This window comes from Natrix helvetica, assembly GCF_964273705.1.
Source record: "Natrix helvetica genome assembly, chromosome: 1".
NCBI lineage: Eukaryota > Metazoa > Chordata > Lepidosauria > Squamata > Natricidae > Natrix > Natrix helvetica.
In genome coordinates this window covers 19,421,458-19,439,455 of record NC_138548.1, presented here as the reverse complement: position 1 = coordinate 19,439,455, position 17,998 = coordinate 19,421,458, and the positions used below count along the sequence as shown (strand labels likewise).

The window sequence follows — 17,998 nt, the reverse complement described above, 5'->3', positions numbered from 1 at the left end:
ACCTGGACGAAGCTGCCTATCTGGATCCGTTTCAGTCGGGTTTCAGGGCCAGGTACAGCACGGAGATGGCATTGGTCACGTTGGTTGATGATCTCTGGCGGGCCCGGGACAGGGGTTGTTCCTCTGTCTTGGTCCTATTAGACCTCTCGGGGGCTTTCGATACCATCAACCATCCTATTGCGACGACTCGGGGGGTTGGGAGTGGGGGGCACCATTTTGTGGTGGTTCTCCTCCTACCTGCTGGATCGATCGCAGTTCCTGTTGACTTGAGAGCAGAGATCGACCCCGAGGTGCCTCACTTGTGGGGTGCCCCAGGGGTTGGTTCTTTCACCCCTCCGGTTCACATATACATGAAACCGCTGGGCGAGATCATCCATGGTTTTGGAGTATGGTATCATCAATACGCTGATGATACCCAACTTTTCATCTCTACCCCAAACCACCCAAAAGATGCCCTCGACGTGATGTCCTGATGCCTGGAGGCTGTATGGATCTGGATGGGGACGAACAGGCTCAAGCTCAATCCCTCCAAGGCTGTGGTTCCCGTCATCCTGATTTGTGCATCTTGTACCATCTTTGATGATAGGGGAAGAAATTTTAGTCCCCTCAGAGAGGGCCCGCAATCTGGGAGTCCTCCTGGATACGTGGCTTAGTTTCAAAGATCACCTGATGGCCGTGACCAGGGGGGCCTTTTACCAGGTTCGCCTGGTAAGCCAATTGTGCCCCTTCCTGGATCGGGATGCCCTGTGCACAGTCATTCACGCCCTCATCCTTTCTCGCCTGGACTACTGTAACACTCTCTACATGGGGTTGCCCTTGAAGAGCACCCGGAGGCTTCAGCTGATCTAGAATGCGGTCACGCGGGTTGTCGTGGGGGTACCTAGGTGCTCCCATGTTACACCCCTTTTAGGCGGCCTGCACTGGTTGCCGGTTGTTTTCTGGATGTGATTCAAGGAATTAATTATGATCTTTAAAGCGCTCCATGGCTTAGGCCCAGGGTACTTGCGAGACCACCTACTGCCACCGGTAGTCTCCCACCGTCCAATACGATCCCACAGAGTTGGCCTCCTCAGGGTTCCGTCGGCCAGGCAGTGTTGGCTGGTGACCCCCGGGGGGAGAGCCTTCTCTGTGGGAGCACCTTCCCTTTGGAATGAGCTGCCCCCAGAGCTTCGCATAATTCCCGACCTCCGGTCCTTCTGGCGCGCCCTAAAAAGTTGGCTTTTCCAGCAAGCCGGCCTGGCCTGAACAAAATAAATTATTAATTGTAATTGTTAATTTTAATTTAATTTTTAAATCTCATTGTAAATGTCTATTGGGTTTTTTGGATATTCTATTTAATCTTTCTTTTAACTTTTGTAATATGTGCTTTTAGTTGTACGCCACCCTGAGTCCTTTGGGAGAACTCCATCCAGCCACCTCATACTCTGTCGTCCCCTTCTTCTTTTGCCCTCAATCTTTCCCAGCATGAGGCTCTTCTCCATTGAGTCCTTCCTTCTCATTAGTATTTGAGTTTCCTCTTCAGGATCTGGCCTTCTAAAGAGCAGTCAAGGTGGATTTCCTTTAGGACTGACCGGTTTGATGGCCTTGCAATCCAAGGGACTCGCAGGAGTCTTCTCCAGCACCATAGTTCAAAGGCCTCCATTCTTTGGCGCTCAGCCTTCCTTGTGGTCCAACTTCCACAGCCATACATTGCAACTGGGAAAACCACAGCCTTGACTTGTAATAATTGAGTATCCACTTCTCCCCACTTTATCTTCACAAGGTAGGAGGAAACTTGCTGTAAATTTGGGGTTTCAGTAATTTGGGCTCACATAACATTTTTGATCAAGTGCCTGATCACTTTATCACAACACCTTTGAATTCATTAATTAGGGATGATCAGTATTTGAATGAAGGCAAATATATGTGTCCCAGGATAACATTGCAGGATCCAAACTGGATCTGTCACAGGGACCAAAGGTTTTGTCTTCCGAGTTTTTGGACTCGCATCCTCAGGGAACTTCTCCCTAGAAGAATGTGTGCTTTGGGCTATACAATATGTAATATTTATGTGGTGTCTGATTGTGTGTTTTTTTAGTTGTCGATTGGTGTGTTGATGACCGACTATTGGCTGTTGTTCCTTGTGCTGCCAAGTCCTTGGCTCCTAAGTACCTGATATGCTGGTGGTAAATCAGCACTCCTCTTGACGGACGAGGGACCATTTCCCAGGCTTCAATCATTTCCCTGGCTATTTTTGTACCTGCTCAGACAACAGTCTTAGTAGCTGCAAAATTGAAGGTTCTTTGTAATGTGAGGCTACCAATGAGTTTGGGTTGCCTTGTCGGACTGCTCGCTTGTGTTCTTGCAATGTGGTGGTAGGCTTCCTCCCCTTCTGTCCTACCCAGCCACAGGGGCAATCCATGCAGGGGATCTGGTAGATTACATTAAAGTGATCTTTGCAATGCATGATTTGGATTCATATGGTAGCATCTGGGCGGTGCATGATGCCCACTTGCAGATCTACTGCTTCTTAAATGTTTTTGATGTATGTCAGGGTGTGCCATATACCGTAGTTGGTCTTGTAAGCGCCAAGGTGGCACAATGGTTAGAGTGCGGTACTGCAGGGCTACTTCAGCTGACTGCTAGCTGCAGTTTAAATCTCACCGGCTCGAGGTTGACTCAGCCTTCCATCCTTCCGAGTTGGGTAAAATGAGGACCCAGATTGTTGGGGGCAATAGGCTGACTCTGTAAACCGCTTAGAGAGGGCTGTAAAAGCACTATGAAGCAGTATATAAGTCTAAGTGCTATTGCTATTGTGTCTTCTTTCTTCCTTTCTCTCTCCTGTGTGTTGCTCAGGCATCTTGTAATGGATGCTATTGTGGATACTCATTCTTCTTGAATTGTTCACGTAGGCACCAACTTTCCAGTTGTTCAACTTGCTGGGCACTACAGTGGGTTCACATGCTGCCATATAGTATTCTGACACAACTCTTTGTGTATGACAGTGGATGGTTACTCTTGAAACTCAGAATGTCTGGGGTGTTAATGGCCTTCTATAAACCCTGATTTCTAGGCTTCCGTCTTCCTGTATGGTGAAAGGCACATCTAAAAATGGCTGTTTCTTCCTCCATTGTGAACATATCTGGGGAGATGGAGTTCAGTAGGGTATGAAAGTCTTTCAGTGCATTTCTTCTTCTGATGACAAATGTGTCATCCATGTAGTGGCACCAAAATCGAAGTGTGTAGTCTTAAAATGCACCGTGTTCTACCGTGATTCCCACAAAATACAACCTACTCAGAAAGTAAGTCCTAGCTTGATTTTTACATGTGCACCCAATATAAGCCCTACCCCCAGAGGTGGGTTGCCAATTTTTTTACTACCAGTTCACTCGTGGACGTGCTTCGCAGAACTGTCTGGGCAGGTGGGCGGAGCCTCCTGCTGCTGCTACTACCGGTTCTCCTACTCTGGGCTGAACCAGGAGCAAGCCACCTCTGCCTACCCCCAAAATAAGCCCTAGTTAAGACCCTGCCTGTTAGGAATGTAAGCTAACAGTTGGGTTAGCAATATATAAACCAGAATGGTAGTACTGTTTCTTTAAGTACTGCTGTAATGTGATTGGGTGCTGTTACCTCAAGCAGCCATAAGAAGGAGCCAGAATGACTGTTAGCTCTCTGTTTGTTAGACGCTGATCGGTGGATGTATTGTGAGGTACTGTGTGTTTGCTACTGTTAGCTGCTTTGTGTGCTAAACTGCTTATTTGATACTGGACTGTGTTCGAAGGATCATTCCTTAACTGAGAACATTGATAACTGAATGACTGAACCGTGTATGACTTGGACTGTAAATTGAACTCTGAATACTTCTATATTTCCACATTGTAAACTACTATATTTTATACTATTCAGTGTCCCTGTATGCTAGTTTGTGCGTGTTCTTCCATACCACTCTCTGCACACTCGCTCTAACGGGGAGCTTACTTACTTAACATTGCCCACTCCAGGGTGCATGGGTAAAAATTAAGGTAGAGTGGGAATGGGGAGTGGAGGGTGGAGCTGCCCTACTATCTACCTTCAGATAGTTGCAGCCAGACTTCGCACACCTCGGCCGATTTCTTCTGCAGCCAGCAAGGCTTTCCTGAAGGCCTCTGCAGCTCCAGATTGATTGCGTGGGCATCCCTTTTATTTGTTCATGCATTTCTTTTTTGAATGTGAAGAAGGTACGTTGACAGTATTGGAGTAGCTGCGTGATTTATGTCCCCCTTTTGGGCTGCTACGTGGAGGACACTTTTGTCATCATCAAAAGAAATGCACGAACTTTCATAGATGATCTCTTGTTGATCTCTTGTTTTCTAGCCTGATGCCTTAACCACTAGACCAAACTGACTCTCCTTTTCCCTTCCTGTTTTTCAGCTTATATTGCCAGGCTGCAAAGAGGGACACCATCTTTGCCTTGTCTTCTGGCCAAGGAAAATGTGGCGTGGCTGTGATTCGAACCAGTGGCCCAGCTAGCTGTTCAGCCTTGCTCTGCATGACTGGCACAAAGAAGCCACCACCTCCCAGAACGGCTACTTTACGTAGGATCCGTGATCCCAGCTCCTCTGAGATCCTGGACCAAGGCCTTGTACTATGGTTCCCAGGTTAGAATTTTAAAGTACCTAAGCAGTGGTGAAATTCAATTTTTTTTACTACCGGTTCTGTGGGCCTGGCTTGGTAGGGCATGGTTTGGTGGGCGTGTCAGGGGAAGGATACTGCAAAATCTCCATTCCCACCTGACTCTGGGGCCAGCCAGAGGTGGCATTTGCCAGTTCTCCAAATTACTCAAAATTTCTGCTACCGGTTCTCCAGAACCCGTCAGAACCTGCTGTATTTCACCCCTGTTCCTAAGCATATCTGTTGTATTGATTCTTGTCCAACATTAAAGTTTATCAAGTACATAATTCTCTGTTGTATTACCAATGTCTTTCTCAACTGAATAGATCTGTGATGGCACACAGCACCCTCTCTGATGGCATGCGAGCTGTTGCCCCAGTTCAGCGCTGCCGCGCATGCATGCATGCCTCTCACCAGCCAGCTGGTCTTTGGGTCTCTCCCGTGCATGTGCGTGGGGTGTGGGGCGGGCCACGAGAGCATGGACAGAGGTGCAGGGTGTATGGGGAGGCACATGTGCAGGGCCCGTGGGCACATTGCGTTTTGGGGGTTCAGGTCGTGTGCGCATTCGCACATGCGCTTTGGGCACTCATTCCGGAAAAGGTTAGCCACACTGGCATAGATGGATATGTAAAATAATTGTAACCCACCCCCTCGCCCCAATGATAAGGTCAGAGTTCTAATGTGAAAGCATTAGATTTTGGATACTTTTTGGAGGGATGAAAGAGAGGGAAATGTTGGGTTCAGCTGTGTTAATAATTAAAGAACTAACTGTATGTTAGGGAGTTATTGTTACTTGTTATAATCAGTGAAGGTTGGACCTATCAAAATATAGAGGACTATGAAAATATATGGAAACTATTAATAAAACATGAGCTTAATGTAGGAAATCAGGAGAGTGTGAGTAAGCAGCTCAAGATTGCCACACTTTGATGCTCTGTGGTATAAGAGTGAGGAGAAGAGAATGCTATTAGGTTTTCAGTGCTATATCAGCCCTTCAAGGTAGATTAGGTATTGAAACAAATAAATGAGAAATATGGGAATTCTACTTCAGCTACATTATGGTAAGAGAAATTATTTCCCCTCTGTTGATTTAAAAAATCCATTATCTACTAACGATTAATATGTCTCTATTGAGTATTAGGGATGCGGTGGCTCAGTGGCTAAGACGCTAAGCTTGTCGAACAGAAAGGTAAGCAGTTCGGCGGTTTGAATCCCTAGTGCTTGTAATGGAGTGAGCTCCCGTTACTTGTTCTAGCTTCTGCCAACCTAGCAGTTCAAAAGCATGTAAAAATGCAAGTAGAAAAATAAGGACCACCTTTAGTAGGAAGGTAACAGCGTTCCGTGCGCCTTCGGCATTTAGTCAGGCCGGCCACATGACCACAGAGACGTCTTCAGACAGCGCTGGCTCTTCGGCTTTGAAACGGAGATGAGCACCACCCCCTAGAGTCGGGAACAACTAGTATATATGTGCGAGGAGAACCTTTACATTTACCAATTAGGTATTAGAGCATTAGATACTGGCTAATAGTAGAATAATCCTCTTGGAAGCCAACTTGTTCTTCCACCAGGAGGCTCTCATGTTCCAATCAATCTCTCCACTTCTCAGTCACTCAAACACAAACAGACACACACACACACAAACAGACACACACACACACACACACATCTGACATTGCATCACATTTGCAGTTAATTAAGCAAACCGATGAGTCTGTAATTTGTTGAATTCCCTTTTATAAAGATGGGAATTATCATTACAAGTAAATAGGCATACAGGCATATTTATCCATAAATATAAACAGTAAAGCCCAAATTGGTGCCCACCAAGTTGAATTGCTTTTAATTAACACAGGAATTGAATCATTGTGGAGCCTTTCCTGGTCTTAAATAAGCAATTAAGTTCTTATCTTCAGCAGGACCAACTGCCAAGCTGGTAGAGGTCTTCTATAAATGGCTTTTTAAAGCCAAATATTCATCTTTTCACATTCCCTTAAAATGCTTCAGGTGGAATATGGCCATTTAGAATAGAGTAGAGTAGAGTAGAGTAGAGTAGAGTAGAATAGAATAGAATAGAATAGAATAGAATAGAATTCTTTATTGGCCAAGTGTGAGTGTACATAAAGAAAAAATAAAATATATCCAATCATAAGAGACAACACTTAGTAATAGTCATAGAATACTAATAAGCAATCAAATCATACTAGGAAACAATAAAACAATATAAATTGCTAAGATACAAGCAACATGGTTATAGCCATAAGTGGGAAGAGATAGGTTCTAGGAAGGAAGAGAAGAATAATAGTAATACAGTCTTAGTAAATAATTTAACAGTGTTGTGGAAATTATTTGTTCAGCAGAGTGATGGTGTTCAGGGAAAAAACTGTTCTTGTGTCTAGTTGCCTTGGTGTGCAGTGCTCTATTGTGTCGTTTTGAGGGCCGAAGTTGAAACAATTTATGTCCAGGATGTGAGGGGTCTGTAAATATTTTCACAGCCCTCTTTTTGACTCGTGCATTATACAGGTCCTCAATGGGAGGCAGATTGGTAGCAATTGTTTGTTCTGCAGTTCTAATTATCCATTGAAGTCTATGTCTCTCTTGTTTGCTTGCAGAGCCAAACCAGACAGTTATAGATGGAATAGTGCCGTTTTTAAAATGACCTCTGGGATATGCTAGAAAAATAAATAAGTCCATCCTTGGTTCTAATTGCTTGTATTAAAACCATCCCCAAAATCCTTCATAGCAGCATACCTCTTGTATTTAAAAAAATGTTTATAGAGCCACACCTTCTCTGAAAGGTTCTGCAGTGGTGTTATGCTCTCATTAGCTTTGTGGGTCTTGTTATTACTAATAAGCAATTTTTTTGTTTGCCGTTTATGCTCAGCTGGGTTCCCCTAGGGCAGGGGTCAGCAATCTGAGGCTCTGGAGCCGCATGTGGCTCTTTCCTCCCTCTGCTGCAGCTCCGACACTGGTCGGCGCCACAATTTTGAGAGGAGCTTCTGGGGGAGGGGGGGAGAGAAGCACAGTGCGCCAGGAGAAGACTCTATGGCAAGGGGAGGGTTTTCCAGTTGTCTCCACAATTGATAGGGCTTTCGGTTATGACAGGCAGAGGACAAAGTACACGGCGCTAGGAGGAGACTCTATGGTGGGGGAACTGAACTTCTGGTCAGCTCCAGAATTGAACAGGGGGCTTCCGGTTAGGACCTTTGTGGCTCCCGGTGTTTTCTTTTCTGTGGGAAACGGGTCCAAATAAGTCTTTGAGTGTTTAAGTTTGCCGACCCCTGTCCTAGGGCAGTGATGGTTAACCTTTTTGTCGTCACGTGCCAAAAGCGTGTGCACACGCGTCACACCCACGTGTGCATGCACCCATAATGTAATGCTCACACAACACACCCACCCTGCCCCCTGCACATGCACGCACGACACCCCTGCTCTTTCCCACACCCCGCGCATGTACAGCAGAGACCCGAAAATCAGATGGCTGGTGGGAGGCGCACACGCATGCATAATGGAGCTGAGCTGGGGCGACAGCTCTCATAACTGCAGTGAGGGCTCTGTGTGCCACCATCACGGCCCTAGGATAGTAATTTTGTAATTCTTGCCCTAAATTGTTACAGGAATCAAACATTCAGATGGAATCTTGTAACCTATGAAGGAAGAAGGCACATGCCATGACGGTTCTGAAGAAAATTGGTGGTTACTAACCAGCCCAGTTGAAGCAACTAGTTAATGCAACATGATCCCCACCCCCACCCCTTTGAGGGAAAACATGAAACAGAGAAAGACCTTGAACATGAGGCTACCACATGAAATATGTCACATTTAATTAGACTGGAAAGAGGCTGTTTCTCAGACTGAACAAGAAGAAGTACAGATTTCACAAGTAGAGACACTACATAGTTCAGGGGTGAACTGTTGAGTTTTTTGGGTCTTCTTTGAACGTGGATGTATTTCTGCAGACGTTTCATTACTAGGTTAGATTATCAGGGCATGGAAGAGTGATGATATCATTGAGCCTAGTAATGAAACGTCTGCAGAAGGCCACCCAAGCTCAAAGAACACCAAGAACCCAGCAATTTACAAAACGGAGCAAATGACCTGCCACAATAAAGGAACAAGTAGCATTCCTTTTGGTCCTAGCTCAGTCTGGGACTGAAATTCTGCTGGGTGATCATTTTCATTGGTGCACTTTGGAATGCATAGATTTCATTCTGTTTATTTATTTGTATTATTGTTATTTCCATGCTACTCCACTCCAAATGGCTTTGAGCAATCTGCAGTAAAAATAAGGATTAAAATAACAGACCAACAAAAAACCACAATGACAGAATCCAAGAGAGAGGGAGGGAAGGGGAGAGGGGGAGTGAGAAAGAGATAGAGATACAGACAGACAGACAGACAGAGATACTCTTCCAAATCTCGATGCAGAAATTCATTTTGGAGCAGGTGATTTGCAGTATAAACAGGTTGTAAGCCATGTAGGACTTTACAAGTAAGAAATTTAGTGCCTCGAACTGCACCTGGAAACTGACTAGCAGCTAATTCAGTTCCAAATGTAGAAGTGTGGCATTAGTTAAGCTCATCACATGTTCAGCCTGGCTACTGCATGCTGAACCACTGCAAGCTTCCAGACGGTCCTCAAGGGCATCTGCGTTTAGACCAGTGGGGAAATTCAAAAAAATCTTACTACTGGTTCTGTGGGTGTGGCTTGGTGGGCATGGCAGGGGAAGGATACTGCAAAATCCCCATTCCCAACCCACTCCAGGAAAGGATACTGCAAAATCCCTATTCCCAACCCACTCCAGGGAAAGGATACTGCAAAATCCCCTTTCCCACCTCACTCCAGGGAGAGTGTACTGCAAAATTCCCATTCCCACCACACTCCAGGGAAAAGATACTGCAAAATCCCCATTCCCACCCCACTCGAGGGAAAGGATCCTGCAAAATCCCCATTCCCAACCCACTCGAGGGGAAGGATACTGCAAAATCCCCATTCCCAACCCACTCGAGGGGAAGGATACTGCAAAATCCCCATTCCCATCTCACTCCAGGGAAAGGATACTGCAAAATCCCCATTCCCATCTCACTCCAGGGAAAAGATACTGTAAAATCCCCATTCCCATCTCATTCCGGGGAAAGGAAATTGCAGAATCCCCATTCCCACCTCACTCGACGGGAAGGATACTGCAAAATCTCCATTCCCACCTCACTCCAGGGAGAGTGTACTGCAAAATTCCCATTCCCACCACACTCCAGGGAAAAGATACTGCAAAATCCCCATTCCCACCCCACTCGAGGGAAAGGATCCTGCAAAATCCCCATTCCCAACCCACTCGAGGGGAAAGATACTACAAAATCCCCATTCCCAACCCACTCGAGGGGAAGGATACTGCAAAATCCCCATTCCCATCTCACTCCAGGGAAAGGATACTGCAAAATCCCCATTCCCATCTCACTCCAGGGAAAAGATACTGTAAAATCCCCATTCCCATCTCATTCCGGGGAAAGGAAATTGCAGAATCCCCATTCCCACCTCACTCGACGGGAAGGATACTGCAAAATCTCCATTCCCACCCCTTTCCAGGGAAAGGATACTGCAAAATCCCCATTCCCACCCCACTCCAGGGAAAGGATACTGCAAAATCCCCATTCCCACCCCGCTCCAGGGAAAGGATACTGCAAAATCCCCTTTCCCAACCCACTCCAGGGAAAGGATACTGCAAAATCCCCATTCACTTGAGGGGAAGGATACTGCAAAATCTCCATTCCCAACCCACTCGAGGGGAAGGATATTGCACAATCTCCATTCCCACCACCTCCAGGGAAAGGATACTGCAAAATCTCCATTCCCACCCCATTCCAGGGAAAGGATACTGCAAAATCCCCATTCCCACCCCACTCCAGGGAAAGGATATTGCAACATCTCCATTCCCACCCCATTCCAGGGAAAGGATACTGCAAAATCCCCATTCCCACCCCACTCCAGGGAAAGGATACTGCAAAATCCCCATTCCCACCCTACTCTGGAACCAGCCAGAGGTAGTATTTGCTGGTTCTCCGAACTACTTAAAATTTCCACTACCGGTTCTCCAGAACCTGTCAGAACCTGCTGTATTTCACCCCTGGTGTAGACCAATACCTTAATTGCTATAGTCCAGTGATGGCGAACCTCTTTTGGCTCGCGTGCCACAAGTGGGGGGAGCGCAGGGGGGTCGAGTGTGGGCGTGCCGCACCCATAATGCAACGCGCGACCCCCACAGTGCGCATGCGCGCACAACGCGCGACCCCCCCCATTTTTTACATTTTTTTTGCCCTTCCCAGGCTCCAGGGGCTTTATAGGAGCCTGGGGAGGGCGAAAAGAGCCTCCTCCGCCCCCCCCGGGGGCTTCAGGGACTGTCCCTGAAGCCTTCGGAACGCTTAAAACCACCCTCCGAGCAAACCGGAAGTGACTTCCGGGTTGCTCGGAGGGTCGTTTTAAGCGCTCCGAAGGCATCAGGGAAGCCTCCGGACGGTCCCTGAAGCCTTCGGAACGCTTAAAACGACCCTCCGAGCAACCCAGAAGTCACTTCCGGTTTGCTCGGAGGGTGGTTTTAAGCGTTCCGAAGGCTTCAGGGACAGTCCCTGAAGCCCCCGGGGGGGGCGGAGGAGGCTCTTTTCGCCCTCCCCAGGCTCCTATAAAGCCTCTGGAGCCTGGGGAAGGCGAAAAATAGCTTTTTAAAAGGTGAACTCAGCTGGCCAGCGCCTGCATGCGTGCTGGCCAGCTGACAGGGCAGCGCCTTGCGTGCCATTTGTGGCACGCGTGCCATAGGTTCGCCATCACGGCTATAGTCCAATTAAAGTATTGGCTGGAGCAGCATGGTAGCCTAGTTGTGAAGATGCTTGCCTCCCATTCGGAAGGTTGAGGGTTCAATCCTAGGTAGCGACAGATGTTTCTCTCTCAGGGCACAAAGAGAAAATACCTGCTGCAAACTCTGTGTAGGTGTCAGGAAGGGCATCCAGCCAGTAAACCCTCAGCTCCATTCAGTCGCCTCGACTCTACCCCAATTACAAGGTCATAAAAAGAAAAATAATAATAATTAAGGTATTGACCATCTGTCAGCCCTTTGAAGTAGAAAGGTTAAGAAATGGGGATGCCAAGAATGCTACTCTTTGTGGTAGGGTATATTAACAGAACCTTGAAATGGGGAGTCCTTGGTGCTCTCTGAGCTTGGTTGTTTGCTTAGGATGTTTCATTACCTGCCTAAGTAACTTCTTCAGTGCTAGTGAGTGTTGGTTTTGCTGCCTGTTTATACACAGTAGATTGTAGACTGGCAGTTAGTCTTGCCTTGTTGATTTGCAAATAAACATTAATGTTATGACAACCACTTATGGGACTTGGCAGGAGGGATTCCCATGTGTTTAGGCCTTTGTTTGGTTCAGATGACATATTTTCCTTTGTATCCTTTAATGACGTGTTTCTTTGCTATCTGTCTTCCAAAGGGATCTTTTAGACAAGATTCCTGCTTATGTGCCTGCTTCATCTTTAGGTATGGCAGCTTCAAAGTCCGCTAACAGTACCATATGCCCATTTCCTGTTCTCTCATTATCTTTGATTAGCCTGTTAAGCCTTTGAAAGCAATTTTTGAGATTGATCTGAAGGTTGAACAAATTTATACTCCAAAACAGGATCCAAAAACAAGCAAGAAAGGAAATCTCTGTCTTTCCAAGAAAGGTGTTCAAGTCTTTAGAAAAGGAAAACACTAATGGAAAAATAGTTTAAGCTGGTAAAACCAGTTTGAAGAAAATATATATAGCGATATTTTTCTCCTCTTACAGTATCAGAAGTCAGTGTCTATGGAGATTCTCAGTCGTCCAGGCCACTTCTGAGGGCCCCAAAGGTGCTTTTTCAAAAGGCAGCTAGACTTTGTTTTCCCTTGAAGACATTTCACTTTTCATTTAAGAAGCTTCTTCAGTTCTGAAGAAGGAAAAACAAAGTCCAATTGCCTTTTCAAAAAGCACCTTTGGGGCCCTCAGTATTTTCTGATCAGAAAGAGATGAATTCAAGATGCGTGAAATTATTATTTTTACCTCATGTGGTTAAATATTTGCCAGAGGATATGTTTTTGATCACTGGCTTAAAAAGTCCCATCATCTATCTGAAGGTGTCATTATTGCCTGAATGACTTAAGCCAGGATAGTCTAAAGTTGCAGAATTTAAACCTTGCAGATCGAGGACAGTCTATTTTTGAATACCCATCACGGACACTTTTATGAAGTGCTTATCACGATACAAAAAAGATGCTGAGGCCCTAGAAAGAGTGCAGAAGAGAGCAACAAAAATAATAAGGGCTCTGGAGGCTAAATCATATAATGAACGATTAAGAGAACTACCTTAGGTATGTTTAGTCTGACAAAGAGAAGCCTTAAGGATGACACCATAGCCGTCTTCTAATACCTGAAGTGCTGTCTCAGGAAAAGGTATTGAGGTATATTCTCCATACTACCTGAAGGCAGGATAAGAAACAATGGGTGGAAGCTCTTCAGATGGAGATGCCACCTGGAAATAAGAAGAAATTTCCTGACAGAACGATTAATGAATGGATTAACATCTTCATCAATGATTTGGATGAGGGAATAAATGGGGAACTCATCAAATTTGCAGATGACCCCAAGCTGGCAGGAATAGCCAACACTCCAGAAGATAGGCTAAAGATACAGAAGGATCTTGACAAACTTGAACATTGGGCACTATCTAATAAAATGAAATTTAATGGTGAAAAGAGTCAGATTCTACATTTAGGCAAGAAAAACGGAATGCACAGGTACAGTATAGGTGATACCTTGCTCAGTAGTAGTAACTGTGAAAGGGATCTTGGAGTCCTAGTGGACAACCATTTAAATATGAGCCAGCAGTGTGCAGCAGCTGCCAAAAAAGCCAACGCAGTTCTAGGCTGCATCAACAGAGGGATAGAATCAAGATCACGTGAAGTGTTAATACCACTTTATAATGCCTTGGTAAGGCCACACTTGGAATACTGCATTCAGTTCTGGTCGCCACAATGTAAAAAAGATGTGGAGACTCTACAAAGAGTGCAGAGAAGAGCAACAAAGATGATTAGGGGACTGGAGACTAAAACATATGAAGAACGGTTGCAGGAACTGGGTATGCTTAGCTTAAGAGAAAGAAGGACTAGGGGAGACATGATAGCTATGTTCCAATATCTCAGGGGTTGCCACAAAGAAGAGGGAGTCAAACTATTCTCCAAGGCACCTGAGGGCAGAACCAGAAGCAATGGGTGGAAACTAATCAAGGAGAGAAGCAACTTAGAACTGAGGAGAAACTTCCTGACAGTTAGAACAATTTATCAGTGGTACAGCTTGCCTCCAGAAGTTGTGAATGCCCCAACACTGGAAGTCTTTAAGAAGATGTTGGATAGCCATCTGTCTGAAACGGTAAAGAGTTTCCTGCCTAGGCAGGGGGTTGGACTAGAAGACCTCCAAGGTACCTTCCAACTCTGCTATTGTATAATTGTAAACTAGCTTCCCTGAGTTGTGGGTGCTCCATTGCTGGAGAGTTTCAAGAAAAAATTGGAGATCCATTTGTCTGGGATGATATAAGGACTCTTGCCTTGGGCAGAGGGTTGGATTAGAAGACTTCCAAGGTCTGGTTCTGTTTTGACCGAGGCTTCCCAAGAGTTCTTCACCTAAGAAACTTGCTTGCTGGATCTAAATCTATTTAATGTGGGACCTAGGCCAGTTGTTTGCTTGTGTCTAACCACAGCAAAAGTGTTCTGACTTTGGTTTCCCCAAACCACGAAACAACTCCTTGTCTCGACAAAAACCCCTTGTATTAATTTACTGTAAATTCTGCTCATTCATATCCAGCAAAGTCTTTTAAGGGAGGATTTACAGTCACAGACCTTATCTGGCTTGGAGAGCTGCCAGGCCAATATCTACAAAACTTGGCAAGGAGTCTCGGAGTGTCATGAACCAATTAAGTGAACTAATTGTCTCCTGCAAACTCCACTCCCCTTTCGCTCCTCTTTTATTTCCTCTGGGAGGGCCATTCATCACTGGCCTTACTCCCAAGTTGACCCCTGTTCTTTAGCTGTTCCCATCGTCTGGCAACTCTGCACATGCACACACTGGGAACAAGCTCCAGCTGTTTGTCTGCCTCACTGATGTCTGATGCTGAAGGCAGCTGATAGCTGGCATATGGCTCTGGCCTCCTCTCTGCCTCCGACACAGAGCCCTTGTCTGAGTCTTCCGCAGCCTCCAGGACTGGTCCATGTTCCTCCCCAGCTTCCTCACTGCCCAAATCTGATGCCAGTTCCACTGGCCGCTGGCTGCTGGCGAGCCTCAACAGTTCCAGCCTGTGAGTCTACGTTCTTAAATTTCTTCAGCCACCAGAAAATCTCCCTTGAACTCTGTTAAGGGATGAAGCAGGACTCCCTCTGAGGAACTGAATGGGTTAGGGCTAGGATTAGACCTTGTAATTTATTGAGTTAATTCCAACTTGGCTATTTTTCCTCAGGACCAGGCAGTTTCACAGGTGAGGATAGTGCTGAGTTCCATGTGCACGGTGGCCCAGCTGTGGTGAGCGGCGTCTTGAATGCTTTGGGTGAGTCTTTCCCTATTTTGGCTAATCGTTCTTTCCCAACGATTTTGCAAGGGAAGGTTATCTCTTTACTGGGGAAGTAGGAAAGGATCCCAGTGGGAAGTCTCTTCCTGATTTCAGGTGTACTTCCTGAGCTGCGCTTTGCTGAACCTGGAGAATTCACCAAACGGGCCTTCCAGAATGGCAAGCTAGACCTGACAGCTGCTGAAGGCCTAGGAGACCTGATTCATGCGGAGACGGAAGGCCAGCGTCGGCAGGCCTTACGTCAGATGGACGGGGAATTGGGTCAGCTCTATCAGCGTTGGACTGACACCCTCACAAAGGCAAGGAGCAAGGCTGGGTGTATGTGTGTATTTAGAGGTTTTAGAAACCGGAGCATCTCATTTTATTTGTGTCTTAAATTTATACGCTGCCCATATTCAAAGCTCCTCCGGGTGGCTTATAATGTAGTACAGGGGTGTCCAAACTTGGGAACTTTAAGACTTGTGGACTTCAACTCCCAGAATTCCCCAGCCAGCCATGCTGGCTGGGGAATTCTGGGAGTTGAAGTCCACAAGTCTTAAAGTTCCCAAGTTTGGACACCCCTGATGTAGTAAAACTAGAAATATAAAAACGATGATTAATACAGGCCGTCCTTGACTTACGACCACAACTGAGCCCAAAATTTCCATTGCTAACCAAGACAGTTAAATGAGTTTTGCCCCCATTTTACAACCTTCATTGCCATAGTTGTTAAGTGAATCGCTGCAGTTGTTAAATTAGTAACATGGGTTGTTAAGTGAATTTGATTTCTCCATTGACTTTGCTTGTCAGAAGGTGCAGGGTGGGATTCAGCCAGTACGGACCGGTTCAGGCAAACCAGATGTTAATTTTACATCTGGTCAGTGACGTGCAGTCAGGGGAGGCAGGGGAGGCAGAGCCTCACCGCTCTCATCATGAAAAAAAAATGTAAAAGGGAAAAGGAGCCTCCTGCACACGTGGTCCCATTCCCCTCCTTCCTGAGTCAACACGAAGGGGACCGCGGCTCGCCGGAGATGCTGCGAACAGACGGGATGTCTGAAGCAACAACCCTTGGGCCAGCCCGAGGACACGCTCAGTGTTGAAGGAGGGGCCGGACGGAGCTTTGGGCTGCTCTTTTGGGGCGCTCGTCTCACCTGCCCAAAAGTCCCTTTTCCTCCCCATGTGGGATTCTCTCTCTGGGAGTCTTTCGATGGGCGTGAGCGCCGGAACGCGAGGCGAGGCGAGGAGCACACTTGCCCCATGGAGTTCCCAAATAGGGTGGCCGTCCCGTAGCTGGAGCAGAGCGTGAACCCCGAGCAAACCTGGCTCTCCCCCTCCCCCCTTTTAATTAGACACCCCCCTCCCCGCTTCCCGCTCCCCCCCTACTCCCCTTCCTTCGGCAGAATGGTCTCTGTTGCGAGGTCAAACTCAGTTGCCAAGCTTTGTAAATGTATTTTAATAATAATAATAATAATAATAATAATAATAATAATAATAATAATAATAATAATTTTATTTGATTAGCCGCAACCCTCTCCCGAAGGACTCGGGGCGGCGTACAATCAAAACGGATAAAAATACACATAAGACAAACATATATACAAAAAGAACAGAGACATATACATATGTGCATGGAGGAGAGTTGACTTATAAGTGAAAGACAGTTAAAAACACAATTTAAAATCCCCTTAAATAAAATTACTAAATTAAAAAACCCATCAGGAGCGATACGAAGTTATGGTTGAGCCAGGCCAGCTATTTGGAAAAGGTAGGTCTTGAGCTTGACACGGAAGGAGCGGAGGTCAGTAGTGGTCCTAATATCCGGGGGGAGGTCATTCCACAGGGCTGGGCCCGCCACAGAGAAGGCTCTGCTCCTTAGCTTTACATCCAACCAAAGCCAATAAGTGAGGCATTAAGCCATTATTTGAGGCAACAAAGCTGTCCCATTCCCCGTTGACTCAGGGAAGGAGGGGAATGGGACTACGTGTGCAGCGCTAGCCTGAGGCTAGCGCTGAGGAGCCTCCTGCACACGTGGTCCCATTCCCGACCGCGGCTCGCGCTGATGACGTCACCAGCCTCACCAGCCATAAACCTCACCACACGTCACTGCGTCTGGTTCACCAAAGTGGTAGTTGCAAGGACTGGCTGGCCCTGCCCACCCTTCCTCTCCCTTCCCAGGAGTCTCCACACAGCCGGTTTTGGATGCCAGGTAAGTGCAGAGGCTCTGGGAGGGTGAAAAACAGGCCTTCCGGAAGTCTGGAAATCAGCCTCCAGAGCCCACGGGAGACCGTTTTCACCCTCCCGGAGGCTCAAAGAAACCCTCCGGAGCCTGTGGAGGGCGAAAACACCCCCTCCTCTGTTGTGATGCAGGAGGGTAAGTAGGCCACGCCCACCATGGCCACGCCCACCCAGCAACCGGCTGCTAAAATTTTTGAATCCCACCCCTGGAAGGTTTCAATTGTGATCTAATGAACCTGGGATACCGCAACTGTCATGAATACATGCCAGTTGCCAAGCATCTGAATTTTGATCATGTGACCACAGAGATGCTGCAGTAGTCCTAAGCATGATTGACTTTTCAAGTCATGGCATGGACAGAGTATGATAGCCTTTGTTTGGCAATCTTGACTTCAGGTGGTTAAAGCAGCAGGCTAGAAAATGGAGGCCCTGAGTTCAAGTCCTGCCTTAAGCATAAAAGCCAGCCAGCTGGGTGACTTTGGGCCAGTCACTCTCTCTCAACCCAACTTACTCACAGGGTTGTTGTGGGGAAAATAG

General features: G+C 46.6%; 1 protein-coding gene across 3 annotated transcripts in view; it reads left to right on the top strand.

Annotated features, from left to right (window-relative positions):
• The window catches only part of GTPBP3 (GTP binding protein 3, mitochondrial), a 41,382-nt gene that overhangs the window by 2,104 nt on the left and 21,280 nt on the right, over positions 1-17,998 (top strand). For all 3 annotated transcript variants that reach the window (XM_081959335.1, XM_081959336.1, XM_081959337.1), the window contains exons 2-4: positions 4,390-4,616; positions 15,140-15,226; positions 15,344-15,546. In XM_081959335.1, coding sequence (XP_081815461.1) covers positions 4,390-4,616; positions 15,140-15,226; positions 15,344-15,546 — 517 coding nt within the window. The remainder of the gene's footprint in view (positions 1-4,389; positions 4,617-15,139; positions 15,227-15,343; positions 15,547-17,998) is intronic.